The 14063-nt window shown below is 45.8% G+C and overlaps 1 protein-coding gene across 3 annotated transcripts in view; it reads right to left on the bottom strand.

Moving 5' to 3' along the window:
- SMG6 (SMG6 nonsense mediated mRNA decay factor) overlaps positions 1-14063 on the bottom strand; it is a 225046-nt gene that overhangs the window by 109278 nt on the left and 101705 nt on the right. For all 3 annotated transcript variants that reach the window (XM_028519086.2, XM_028519087.2, XM_028519088.2), the window contains 2 exons: positions 9591-9707; positions 7850-8018 (listed from right to left, as the gene is read on the bottom strand). In XM_028519086.2, the coding sequence (XP_028374887.1) occupies positions 7850-8018; positions 9591-9707 (286 nt within the window). The remainder of the gene's footprint in view (positions 1-7849; positions 8019-9590; positions 9708-14063) is intronic.

The following is a 14063-nucleotide window of genomic DNA, read 5'->3' as shown; positions in this document are numbered from 1 at the left end:
AACTACAACATGCTCTGAAAGATTAAGGTATGAGATATGTGAGGCAAATTGTACCACAACAATTTATCTCCTTCCTAGAACTCAGAACAAAAGGCCGATCTGCCAGCTTTATAGGGAAGAGGTCAGGTAGGAACTTTTCTGCAAGCTCCATCCAGGGCGGGACTGAGGGAGGGAGACAGTTTGGACAGTGGAGCACTAAGTCCTGACCGAGGCTCAGGCCATCCTTCTGGCAAGTCTAAGGAAGAGTGAGCCCTCACACACCCCTTCATATTTTTACTGGGGGAATAGGCTGACTGGTGATTAATATCAAGTACAATGACCCCATGTTACAAGCCTGCAGGGGCCTGTGGAGGTGGCCATTTCCTGTGTAATACCAGCTTGTTTAAACACTAACATTCAAACTCCACAGCTGCAGAACAAACCCGGAAAAACTTGAGTGAGAAGAAGCCCTGCATTGTGTTTTGGAGCTATGGAAGATCAGAGAAGTAGTACAGATGGGAAACAATTTGGGTCTTTTGGTTCCTGGGGTGAGGAGCTCTGGAAATATAGCGAAGATGGCATGGAAACTAGGCACAAGGAAGCTGAAAAAGGGAAAGCCCATGGACTATTATACACAAAGGGGAAAGAAAAATGGCCATAACAAGACATATGCATTATTCTCCTTTCAAAACTTGTTGGCCTATGGACCATTATACTTCAACCCACAACTCTCTGTATAGGGTTCCATGGTCAACGTAAGACCACTGTAGCCCTGCAGGACTTCTGGCCCAAATGGAGAAAACTACATGTGGCGAGCAGCTAATAGCAGAAATGGACCTGAATCCAATAAGTCAACTTGGGCCCTTGGGAAAGTGCCCAACTTAAATTAATTTTGCCCAATATGGCAAGTCAAATTCTGAAACTCAGACACCCCACACTACTCCAAGGACATAAACTTCTCTATGTTCTAAGAAGTGCAGCTGGAGCCCTATGGCCAACAACAGGTCATAGTAACCTCACTCCAGGATTTCTTAAGTACCTCTGACTATGCCTCCCTCAACCTCTATCTAGGTCAGTGCCTTATTTGATTTTAGTTCTCCCAAGCTACAGTATAGCCTCTGTCACATCACTGTGGTGTGTTAAACCCATCAGCACAGTGTGTTTGGGAAAGAGCAGCCCCCAAGGGACCTGGACATCTCCACGGCATGAGTGGAGCCCTCGGCGGCCTCCCTGGTGCGGATTCTCACGGTTCCCGCCTCTCTAAATTTCAGCTGTAACCACTCCAACACGTCTTCTTCTTAGTTTAGCACACACTGGACCCAAATGACCTCGGCCCAGAGCTGGAAAGTACTCTCCCTGGGGTCAGCTGCTGTACCCTGCTGGGGTCAGACTGAAGCCTTAGGCCAACACCCCTTCCTCTCACAAGGAGTCCTGTGGGAAGAGTGGGGAGGGGACAGAGGCTCCTGCCATGGGAGACATCACGTGTGCCCCACACTCAGCACTTGGAGGAAGAGGAACCCCCTGGTGCCAGGCTGTAGTGCTGACGCCCTAACCCGGAGCCAGGGAGACTGGGTGGGGAGCCAGGGTAGCAAAGGGGCTTCCCACAGTCACCACCACTTCCTTCAGGGAAGTGCTGATGGACTATTACTTAGTGACCTCCTAAAATGCCCTTTTGGGAAGATGTATTAAGCGTCCTTGAAGGGGTGCTGATTAGACTTGGGATTAGTTCTTATTTCAGAGCTGCCCTATGAGGATGAGTGAACTAACTGTTTTTTAACTCAAGAATTTCTATCTTGTCCTACAGGGTCAACACATGTAGACGCCCAGAGGAAATCAGCTTACTGAATACTCCCTACATCTATGTCTCCCTATGTGACAGCACCTCAGAGGGATCCCTATACGCCTTTTCCAGCATGCTCCGTAGACTATATAAGACAAGCCATGGAAAAGCAGCAAGTCCAGGAATTTTTGGAGTTTTTTTTTTTTAATAGTACTCCAATCCAACAGTGTGATAAATGCATCCGAGCTACAATTAGGAAGATATATAGCATCAGAATGCGAAGGTCTGGGCAGCCTGGTGAAACGCGGGCTCTCCAGAGCCCCAGCTATGTTTCCCATTATGTAACCCTGGTCATGGGCAGACAGCCAGACTCCAAATGAAAAAGAGACTCTGGCTTGGCACTGGTTCTATTTTCCTATCCTCATTCGGGGTCAGCGCAGTGTCATACAGCTGCAGAGAAAGCTCTGGGGATTAAACCTGGGAAAGCCTCCAAGACCAGGACCTGGGTTCAAGTACCAGCTGAAAGCAATAAACCAACTGCCACAGCTGGGCTAGGTTTGGATGTTCTCAAAGTCCCCTGACTCCTTCACTTACTGAGAACTAGAGATCAAGATGAGGGAAGATTTGGCTTCAGCAGAGAAGATGAAATGAGGTAGGCTGTCCCACTGCCCCAGCCCTGCCAAAGGTCCTGGGATACAAGAGGTCACTATGCTTAGACTTGTGGAAGCCTGTTGCTCTGCTCCTTTCTATTACCTGACACTCACAACCTTACTCATGCTTATTCGGTAAAGTGGGGAGTAGCTGCCTTTCCCTTCTAATGAGAGGTCTGGCACAGAAACTGGGGCCCCCCTCCTTTCCCAACCCCCATTAGTAGATGGCCCCTCCAAACACTGTGGTCTGATCTAAACGGACCAAAGCACTTGACACTGTCTCTTACAGTGGCCCAACTTTCCACGCTCTGCTATAATCCTCTGTACCAAAATCTCCTGGGAGATAAAGCCATTTATTACAACAGGTACAAATGGGAAGTCAACCTACTGACATGCTGACCCAGCACACATACTTAAGTGTCACTGTGTGGGAAGGTCCTGAAATCCTGCCCTTATCACTCTGCAGTGTCAGTGATCTTCTATTATAATCATTACTCTAAGTGTTCTGCATGTGCCTAAGTGGCTACTGCCTGGGAAAAGTAGATCTGACCAGAAAGAAGAGGAATATGGGCAAGAGGAGTGAATCAAGGAGACTAATGACACCCTTAGGAAAGCAGAGGATGCTTCAAAAGGATTCTCTAATTGTACAAGGAAGGATAGTTAGCGAAATAGAGACAGGGAGCAGGATTAAATCAATGTGTCAGGGAGACAATCTGGGGGTGATGTTTCTGGAGAAGCAAACTGAAAGGTAGGCTATCTGGCCACCTTATCAATGAGGGGTTTGTCTTCCTAGAGAATAAATGCAGGCCAAGATCAATGACAGCATGCAAAGTAGAGATGTTAAGTGAAAGCCCTTTCCTTCCTACTCTCTTAAGAGCATTCCTAAACCCACCAAAATGAAGATCACACAAGGACCTTAAGTGTCAGAAGGATTACTATTCTGACATCTACAGAACTATCTTCAGTATGTCATTCCTTATGGTCTTAAAGAAAAGGTTCCACAATATCAAAGATCAGTAGGCATAAGACACAACTTTGAAACCCAGAGAACCACCATGCTTCACCAATCTCTCAACCATAGTATTTATTCATTAAGTGTTAGGTGACCATATGAAAGACTGAAAAGGAAGGAGATAAATTCATATTCCACATTTCCAGTGCTTGGACCTGAAGGCTATGAGGTGGGACTACCCTCTGTGGTGGTCAGGCACCAGGACAACAATGCCCCTCCTTTACACTTAAGTTTGCCTTCCAGAGATAACCAGTTCTGATCTGGCAGGGATACAGTGCAGAAGGGGGCTCTATTCTCTACCATGCTGACTTCTCTAGCCTAGACGGCATTCATTAGAAAGTAAGTGGTGCCCACAGCTACAGGAACTGGTTTACTGGGCAATCAGAGTCAATATATTATTTGGTCAGATTTGCTCCCCCCTGTGAAAAAGTCTGAAAAGACTAAGCAGATCTGTCAAGTGTCCCAACCCCCTCTGTGCCTCTCTGTAGCCCAGGAGGTACAGCCCAGCTGGGGATGGCTGTAGCTCATGACCACGTGCCCAGCTGCTGATTGAGCCCTTGCCCAAAGATGGGCAGCAGCTCGCAGAAGCCGGCAACGGGCCATTTGCTGCAGCATCCAAAGAAAAAACAGACTCAGCACCTCAAGCAAATGAGGCCCAGCACTTCCTGTGTGAGCTTTCCATTTCCTCAGCCAAACAAAAGCCAAAGGGGACAAGAGAGGGAGGAGGGATGAAAGGAGAGAGCCGCAGAAGAGTGTTAACAGGCCTGATGGCCCAGGATATGGGTAAACAGGGCTGGATGGACGATATTTAAGGGACATGTGGTTGTGAGGTGAGGTGACCCAGGGAAGACCTAGGCTTCAAGGACAAATAGTCTGCTTCCACAACCCCTGAAAGTATGGGAGGAACACTCTGTGACTCCTGCACATGCTCAGAAGCAGTGGCTTCAGATACTTGGAGAGCTGAGCTTTTCTTTGTCATTTTTTTCCCAAAATCGCAAATTGCTTAGTTGGCATTAGCGATTAACATCCTGGAAAGTTTAAGGCTGTACATATTAACTCTTTGAGAAATAGCTGACTCCTAGCTAGGAGGTCTGTCAGTTCATCTGTGTGGCCCCAGCTGCCCAGCTCAGGGCTTAGCCCTGGTTCACGAGGCCTCAACCCGAATGCATTTTGGCAGCCTAGGAGGGTTTACAGGAAGGATGCAGAGAATTGTTGATGCTGTGAGCATCACTCACATAGTTACTGAGTTAGAGCTGGGGAGGCATAGGGAAAGAGGGCCAAATAGTCCAGGGGCACATCTTGGGGTGAAGAACAAGAAAGAAATTTGAGGAAAGAAAGAGGAGGAAGAATTAACTACACAGTCCACACAGAAAGATCAATAACCGCTGGTCAGCAATCTCTGCAGAAGTGTTCCTTCTGTGGGTCACCTAAGAGTAGAGACTCACATGGCTGGCCCCCAGCCCAGAGAAGCACCTCTCCCCATTCCCTAGAAGTACTGTCTGTAGGAGCCTCGGTCTCCACTCTGTATCTTCCAGTATTTTCCCCCTCTCAGAGGAGCAGTGGAGAACAATGATGAGATGCTGGGTATGGATGCTTGTTACCAAACACATACATACATACCCAACACAGAGCCAGAAGGAGCTCTCAGTGTACTACTCCTGCCAGAGACCACAATACAAAGATGGAAGAGGAGGGACGGAAAGGAGAAACAGAGGCAGGCAGACAGAGACACAGAAACCAAGAGAGAGACAGTGATAGGAAGAGAAAAGAAGGGGAAATGGAGGAAGAGAGATGGACAATTAACAGCTGACCAGAGACAGGCACCTACATTATACATAAAGAGAATATCATGCTAACACAAATACACATGCACACAGTGACACTAATAAGGAAAAAATGGGACAAATAGAAACATGGGTACAGATCAGGAGTTGGTGAATTTTTTCTATAATGGACTAGATAGCAAATATTTTAGGCTTTGCAGAACACAAGGTTTCAGTCACAAACTACTGGGTTGGCCAGAAAGTTCATTTGTTTTTTCTATAAGATGGCTATAATAGTGCTTAGTTGTCTTTAACTTCATTCAAAACAATTTTGTTAGATTATATTGTAACAGCTGTCCTATCAGCGTGCATTTAAAAAAAAAACTAAAATTGGTGAATTTTTGTGTAGCCATTTTAATATTGAAGATGGAAGAAAATAAGCAATATTTTTGGCATATTATGCTTTTTTATTTCAGGAAAGGTAAAATGCAACTGAAATGCAAAAAAAAAAAAAGATTTATGCAGTGTATGGAGAAGGTTCTGTGACTTACTGAGCCTGTCAAAAATGGTTTGTGAAGTTTCATGCTAGAGATTTCTTGCTGGGATGCTCCATGGTCAGGCAGACCAGTTGAAGTTGATAAAGATCAAATCAAGACATTAATTGAGAACAATCAACATTACACCATTTGGGAGATAGCTGACATACTCAAAATATTCAAATCAATAAAATTATTGGTAAAAATGAAAAATGTATCTTTTATTTTACAGAAAAAACCATATGGACTCTTTGGCCAACCCAATACTATCAACTCGACTAGCACAGGGTGAAAGCAGCCACAGACAAGGTGCAAAGAGTAATAAGCAAATAAGCATAGCTGTGTTCCAATAAAACTCTGTGGATACTAAAATCTGACTTGCATATGATTTTAATGACTTGTGAAATATTATTTTTTTAACCATGAAAAAAGTGGAAACCATCTTAGCTCATGGGCCATACTTTGCTAACCTCTGACATAGACACACAAAAATAGCTGAGGCAGACAAAGAGACAGAGGCAAGCAGAAAGGGACAAGCCAAGACAGACAGACACAGGCAGAAGGGAGAGGCAGAGGCAAGCAAGCAGTTAAGTGAGGCTGACAAAGATACACAGGTAAGGTGGGTAGATATAGGCAGACCCACATGCACAGAAATCCCCCCTTCAACTGAGAGACCCAGTCCCAGACAAACATGAACATGGGCACAAATGTCCTTGGACACAGACATTCAAGCACATGTACAAATACACACTCCCACAGGACACAGTCACAAAGAGACATGGAAGGACCAAGCAGGCATGGACTGACATGGACCTATGGACACAGATAAATGGAGACTACAGACACACACTGAAACAGACCCCTGGGGACCTAAGAACCCCACAAACCCAAGGATGGATGGAGACACAGGCATAGGTATGAACACAACACATGGACACACACACAGACAGACAGACATGGACAGGCACACTGAAAGACCCTTAGATGGACCCCCAGAGACAGAAACACACAGACCCTCACACTTAAATACAGACAGACACTTAGACACACAGACACAACAAGACCCAAACAGGCACACAGAGGGATGCAATGCACACAGAGATACAGACAAGAGAAATAGCCATGTGCAGTTGCACATCAATGGGAATGTAAAATGTCACTGAATTGTATACTTAAAAATGGTTAACGTCAGACCCTGGCCACGTAGCTCAGTTGGTTAGAGCATTGTCCTGATACACCAAGGGTACAGATTTGCTCCCCAGTCAGGACACATACAAGAATCAGCCAATGAGTGCACAAATAAAATGGAACAACAAATGTCTCTCTGTCTCTCTGTCTCTCTCTGAAATCAGTAAGTAAAAAAAAATTTAAAAGATGGTTAAGATGGCAAATTTTGTTATATATATTTTTAAGTTTGTTGTGATATACGTATGTGTATATACATCCCCCCACAATTTTTAAAAAGAGGAAAAAAATCATACAAATGCAAATAGGTCTATAGAGACATACTCAGGCACACACATATACTCCCCAGACCAACACAGTCACACCAACAAATGCTCTGACAGACACACTGAAACACAGAGACAGGGAGACAGAGGTGGGGTATGCTGATGAGACACATGGAGAGAAGATAATGGAATAAAGAGGTACATGCACTTACCCTTCCCCATACACATGTCATGAGAGGAAGGCAAGGAAACAGGGTGCACAAGACAGCACAAGAACCAGTGAGAGCCTACCTGAAAGATGCAGGGAGATAAACTAAACGAGAGAGAAAGAGACAAAGTCTCTCACATGCACACTGACACTCAAGAGGAACTGCAGAAATGGCGAGCATGAACATGAAGTGAATGAGAGAGCAAGAGCAAGGAAAAAGAACAAAACAGAACAAGCTATGGAGTGAGAGAAAGAGACTGAGAGAGGAAGAGGAAAAGCCTGGAACATAGGCAAAAATAACCTAAAACATCGGAAGACAAGGATGGTGTTCAAGGAAGAGTAAAACCAAAGTTAAATGAGGGAGGGAAGAGAGAAACAAGGGGCTGTGGGTGGAAGGAGACAGAGAAGAGAACTGGAAACACAGGTTGGCCCAAGCCAGCAGTGCTGAAGGAATGAACAGGCTGACTCACTGTGAGGGAAGATCCAGGGATGTGGGCGGAGGATTCCAGGTGTCTGGGTAGCCGAGCATCCAGTCTGACCAGACCTTCACACTGGGGAGCAGTTCCTTCAGGTCCGGGACGAAGGAAGACACCTTGATGTCATCTTGGTCATCCTCGTCCTCAGGAGAGGACGGTTGAGCTGCAGAGGCAAAGGGTGAAAACTGGGCCTATGTCTGCAGTGGCCCCCGAGTGAGGCCTGGGGCACTGGAACGGCAGCAAGCTCTTAGGAAAGGGAGACCAAGTCCACAGGAAAGCTGGGCCCAGAAGCGAAGGACAAGTGCCAGCACCTAAAAGGATTCTGAAAAGCAGGACAAAGAGAGAACCAGTGTACTGGGTCTGCCCCTGCAGAGAGCTGTTTCTGTTCCACCTGTGGCCTGGCTGAAGTTACTACTCTGGCCGCCAGCCCCCTGTTTTAGCTTTCCTTCAGCATAGTACTGAGATGGCACCAGAGTTCCTGTTAAAAATGCATAACCTGAATTTGATCATGAGGAAATATCAGAGAAACCCAAATTGTGGGACATTCTACAAAATAAATGGCCTGCACACTTAAAAATGTCAAGGTCATAAAGCACAAAGATCAAGAAACCATTCCAGTTTGAAGATGACTAAAGAGACATGACATCTAAATGCAAAGTGTGATGCTGAACTAGATCCTAGACCAGAAAAAAACATATTTTTAGAACAATTGGTACAAACTGAATAAGGTCTGTAGATTCAACAATAGTACTATATCAGTGTTGGTTTCCTGATTTTGATAACGGCACTGTCATGTAAGAGAATGTCCTTGTTATTAGGAAGTACAAAATCAAGTATCTGGAGGTAAAGGGCTACCGTGTCTGCAACTTATAATCAAATGGTTCAGAGGAAAAATAATAAGCATAAGTAGATCTATGTGTATGGAAAGAGAGAGAACTTACAGCACATAGGGTCAAATGCTAACAACTGGAGAATGTGGGTGAAGGGTATATACGAGTTCTTTGCATACTTCTTGCAACTTTTCTATAAATTTGAAATTGTTTCCAAATTAAAAGTTACTCCCACCCTCCCTCCAAAATAAAAAGCGGCCTCAGAGGCTGGAGGCATTCACAAAGCTGATGATTGCAGGAGGATGAGAGAGGGGCCAAACTATTCACAAATACTGATCCAGGAGCTAAAAGAAAGGTACAACCTTCAGCCCTGCCTTATATGGCTCAGCAATCAGGATTGGAATTCTAAGGGCAGCCTTAAAGCATACAAGGACACTGTTCAACCCAAGGGCTAAAAATGGTCCCTGCTCTAGGCCAGTGAGTCTCCCAAGATGGCTGGTTCACAGCCACTATTATACCCACCAGGTACCAGACAAAGAAAGACCTACAGTTAAAGGGGGGAAACAAAAAGATCAATTACGAACAAAAAGAAAAACTCACTTTTCTGGTTTTTTAAAGTGGCAGGAATTCACATCGGCTCATAGGTACAGTGAAAACCCTAACTACTAAGGGAGGAAAGTGGGAAGGGATAGTTCCACAAGGAGGAAAGAGGGCCACAAAGGTAATCAGACTGGAAAAGGAAGTGGGACTAGTGAGGTGGGCAAAAGGAAGAGGGCATATTGGGAAGTAGAAGAATGGAGTAGAGGGCAAGGACAGTGAGGAAGCAGTGTGGTATTCTGAGTTTATTGTCATAGAGCCCAGGCAGCTGGAAAGCCAACCAGTCAGGGGGTCCCTCATCTGCTTACCTTTGGCGGACTCCTTAAGTAAGTAGGTGCAGCGTCTCACCAAGAGAGAAAACATTGCCAAGCCTAGGGCTGCAGCTTGCTCCTGGATCACAGAGCGACACTCCTCCGAGAAGCAGTCTGAGGAGAGGCAAATGAAACTCTGTCAGTAAGCTGGGGACCAAGGGCTACTCTTCCCTACCTCACCAGGTACACAATCCTTGGTTACATCACCGAGCTCCTTTCCCTCACCTAAGCCCACGGGTAGTGATATTCCCTCTGTCAAAGGGGAGTTGGAAGACTAAATAAAATAATGAACATGGAGCACTTACCACGATCCCTGGTGTGTGGGTAAACACTCAAAAGGTTATTATAAGGATCAACTGTATAAATTCTGTATCACATCACTTCCCCAGCACCAGTAACCCCAAGGTGAGCAGTTTGAGTTGGAGCTGAAGGCTCTCTGCCTTTCATTAGTTGGCTACTGGTATAAGGCCAGAATTACAAAGACTCGTATTTAATTAATTAACTCAGTCTCTCTAATGTGTACATAGCAGGGGTACAATCACCAATAAAAATCGTAAAAATAAAAATTTTAAAGTTATCTTCCTGAATCACAACCTTTGGTTCCATCCTTACCTTCTCTATATTTTTCCTCTTAAGAGAATACACGACACGTATTTTCACTGAATGAGTTGCTTTTATATAGGATAGCACGTGGCACACAATAAGCACTTAATCTATATTACTGTTTATTTTCACAAATTCTTTCCCCTAGGGCTAAAAAATAAATCTGGCTCCCAATACTAGCATCCTTCCCCCCCCCTCACTTTTTCAGCTTGAGCCACCTTGGTGGTGGCCAGAGGTATTATTTGGCATAAGCTACACATATAACCCCAAACCACTGCTTGCACCGACTCCTTGTGAGTGGCCCTCCCTGACAGCCACTTCATCCAGACTTGAGAGGAATTGGTGACAAACAGAAGGCAGCAGTCCAATCTGCAGCCTCAGAGGAAGAGATACCCAGTGCACACAGGAGATGAAATCAGGGGCCAGACTAACTCCCTCTGGCAGCAGTTAATCTGTTAATTCCCTCTATAATATAGAACACTAGGAATCTCCAAGTGTTAAGAAAATAATTAGCCACATGTCTGATCTCAGTCCCTGCCTGCATTTTAACCTTGATAGCCAAGGGGGAGTCCCCTCTGAACGTTCCTAATTGACACTAGTCTTGTCAAATGAAGCCTAACTGAAGTCTTGACTCCAGTTATTCCTGTATTTGCCACAGGAGCAAACATGACTACGGTGTACAAAGCCAGCTCCAAACCACTTCTGAAAACCATGGGAGTGAGAAGGAGCAGGCTGCTGCTCAGAAGGTCCCAACATATGAATAGTATCAGTGTAGCAATTCTTCTGTTGTGGCTTTCCAGCCATCCTACCATATGCCCACTGGTTGGAATATCGTTCTCTAACTTTCCAACTCTACTGTGGCAGGCATTAAGGAAGTGGTAACAATCCATGTGATTAGAATAGATCACTACTGGTAAGGCCCAAAACCTCTATTAGAGACAGAAAACAAGTATCTAAGAACCAAGAGGAAAGCATGGAAATAAGAAAAGAGAAGATGTAGAAACCATCTTAAGAAAAACTGCCAACATTTCCCTCCACCCCTCTGGTAGGCAGCAGCACTGTCTAGACAAACCATCCCCACTCAGCCCAGGCTCCTGCCAAGTGCTGCCAGCAGCCTGCCTCTAATTAGCAACAAAACCTGGAAGAGAGGAGTAAGTCCAGAGGAAACTAGGACAAGTGAAGCCCACATCCTGGTGGATGACACACAGAATACACATTAGTGTCCCCTCATCAGATAGGCATTCAGGCAGAAGTCACCTGCACACAGAAGGTCCATGGAAGGGATGGGGTGGAGGAGTCTTGGTTCCAAGAGACTAATTTTTCGAGAAGCCCAAGGCTACGATAAGACACTCTCATTAGCTTAGATAAGAATAAGATGGGGGCAGGGAAACAACTTTCACCAAGTCCACTCTATTTCTATGACAAATGGCAATCTCAGGCTAGGTTATTTCTCAGAATTCAAAGTGGGGGCTAGGGCTCAAGGGAGAGACTGAATGGCTTAAGAGTAATGACGCCTGTGGCCTCTGGGGAGCCAGGTTGGCTCATTTTTTAAGCCTCCTGTAATAAAGTCTGGGCACCAGGTGGGGGAGCAACTGGAGCCTCTCTGCTGCAGACGTCTGAGGGGTTCAACTACCTCTCAGAGCAGCCTGTGAAAGGCAGCTTCACGACCATGTTTGTATCACCTCAACCCTTTCCCTGCCTCCCACCTTCCCAGGAAAGGGCCTGACAGCACTCCTTCTGGGTGTCTGGTCTGACTGATGCGGAGGTAAAAACCACTAAGCCTTTCTGCTCTGATCAAGCAAGTGTTAATAACACAGCTACCTGGGAGTCAGAATGCCTAGATTTCAGTCAGCCTCTGACTGACTTCATATGGAGCCCTTTCTGCAGGGCCTGCCCATCTCCATGATTCAATGGTACCACAAGCACATACTGTGCAACTGCAATGTGCTCGACTCTGTGCTGAGTATTGTGGAGAACATGGCTACAAATGAAACAGGGTCCATGCAACCACAGGATATTTCAGTGGGGGGGGGGGGGAGGCGGCACACCAGTTATTTACCCAAGTAACTATGGCAACTTGAACCCAGAGCCTCCAGTGAGAAATACAGCAAGTGCTATGGTATCTTCAAGAGATGCTCTTCACCTCATTGGGGCCTCTGTGGGCTAGATGCCACATGATGCCACTCCTTGAAAAGTATTCTCTCACACAAGTGGGTAGGAAAACAGCATCTAGATTTCCAGAGTCCACCCACTTTGGGGGCAGACCTGGGAAACTGGCCCCAGTCTGACGAATGCCCGATATATCCCTAGAGTTGGGCTGAGCCAGGCCAACAAATGATGTAGGGTGGGGAAGGAAAAAGCATTGTTTGCCTTGGTATTTGCTTGGGTTCCTCTGGCTTTGTGTCAGGTAGCAAGAGCCTGACATGAGCTGAAGAACTCATTAACATTGTGAAACAGCCTTTCCCCTTCTTTCCAAAAGCAGGCTTGCTCAGGATTTAAGCGGATGGCTTTGGCTAAGGAAGTCAGATGAAAATATTTCTTACCAAGAAAGTCACCTGAGGTCTGAACTTAGTTTTGCCACTTCCCACATGCTCTGAGATGGGCAGGTGACCACTGTTCACACTCTTCCTGTGGCCAAATACCTGCTCAGGCAGAAATATTCTTCTCACTACTATGTAACAGTGAGACTTTCTCATTTTTCTGAGAACATATTCATGGAAAACATAAACCAACTGTCGTCAAAGTTGTATGAAATCAGGAAATGGAGCGACCGGGAGAAGGCTGCCATGTGGCCGGATGTTATGTATTTCTAATTAGTGCTATACATCTTTCAACAGCAAGTGTCCTTCTGCTGGGAAACACAACACACTGCCCTTGTTATTGTAACTGTCAGAGAAGTGCTTAAACAGATAATCTCCAGGAAAAGTGATAAACACGTCCCCTCTCCAACCAGTGTGTGTGTGTGACGGTGCTGCCAAAGCAAAGCTGTGCTTGACGGCTCCAGGATGGCAAAGCATCCTCCTGCAGGAAACGGGAGTGAGGCACAAGGGGTGGAGAAGGAAGAGGAGGGGAGGAGAGGCAGGCCCACCTGTTTGGACCCTTTAAGCCCAGCAAAGGGAAAGTCATTCAGAACTGTCACTTCTGACCAACTCCTGGGTCAGGGAAATATTTGGAGGGAGTCAGTATCAGTAGGGATAAGGTCTGGCTGGTCCAAAAAAAAAAAAATCTAGCAGCAATGAAAAAGCAGAGTGTCCCTCTGGTGCACACAGCCAACTTCCTGATAAGAGGAAGAGAGTAATGAAGGGAAGACACAGGATGGATGACACATTAAGTCTGATACCCTGACAGCAGTAGAAGGGGTTCAGAGGGCACTGGGTTCCACTAGCCAGTCTAACAGAGAGAACCAACTATTTGCTTGGCTGCTTCACTAACAGTTGGAGAAGAATGCAGGCAAGACCACTTATTCACTGAGTTCCTCCCCACCCGTTCTTCCCAAAGAGAGGAAATGAATGGTCAGTCACCTCCAAACTAATACCACCCGGAGGTGATTTGTTGGCTCTTATCTTTCAGACATAAGGCTGCTTTTCTCATGAGTCAGTCACCAGTCAGACACAGGGCTGGCACAGTTCCTGAACAGCCCACCAAAACCTCTTTGTGTACAGGAAGTGGGCAGTGAGAGCATCTTTCGACTGCTGCTATTTGAGCCACAGAGTTCTCTGTGGCAGTTGCTAGCTGAAGAGGAGGTGGAGGAGGCAGTCACTGTATAGGAACCAGACAAAATCTCAGAGCAAAAGCAGAGATGTCCTTGCCATTGAAGCATAATTTCATTCCTTGAGGAGCAAAATGAGTGAGTCAAAAGAATCAAGC

This window comes from Phyllostomus discolor, chromosome 8 (assembly GCF_004126475.2).
Source record: "Phyllostomus discolor isolate MPI-MPIP mPhyDis1 chromosome 8, mPhyDis1.pri.v3, whole genome shotgun sequence".
Lineage (NCBI taxonomy): Eukaryota > Metazoa > Chordata > Mammalia > Chiroptera > Phyllostomidae > Phyllostomus > Phyllostomus discolor.
Note: the sequence above shows the minus strand (reverse complement) of the source record. Positions and strands in the feature narration are given on the sequence as shown.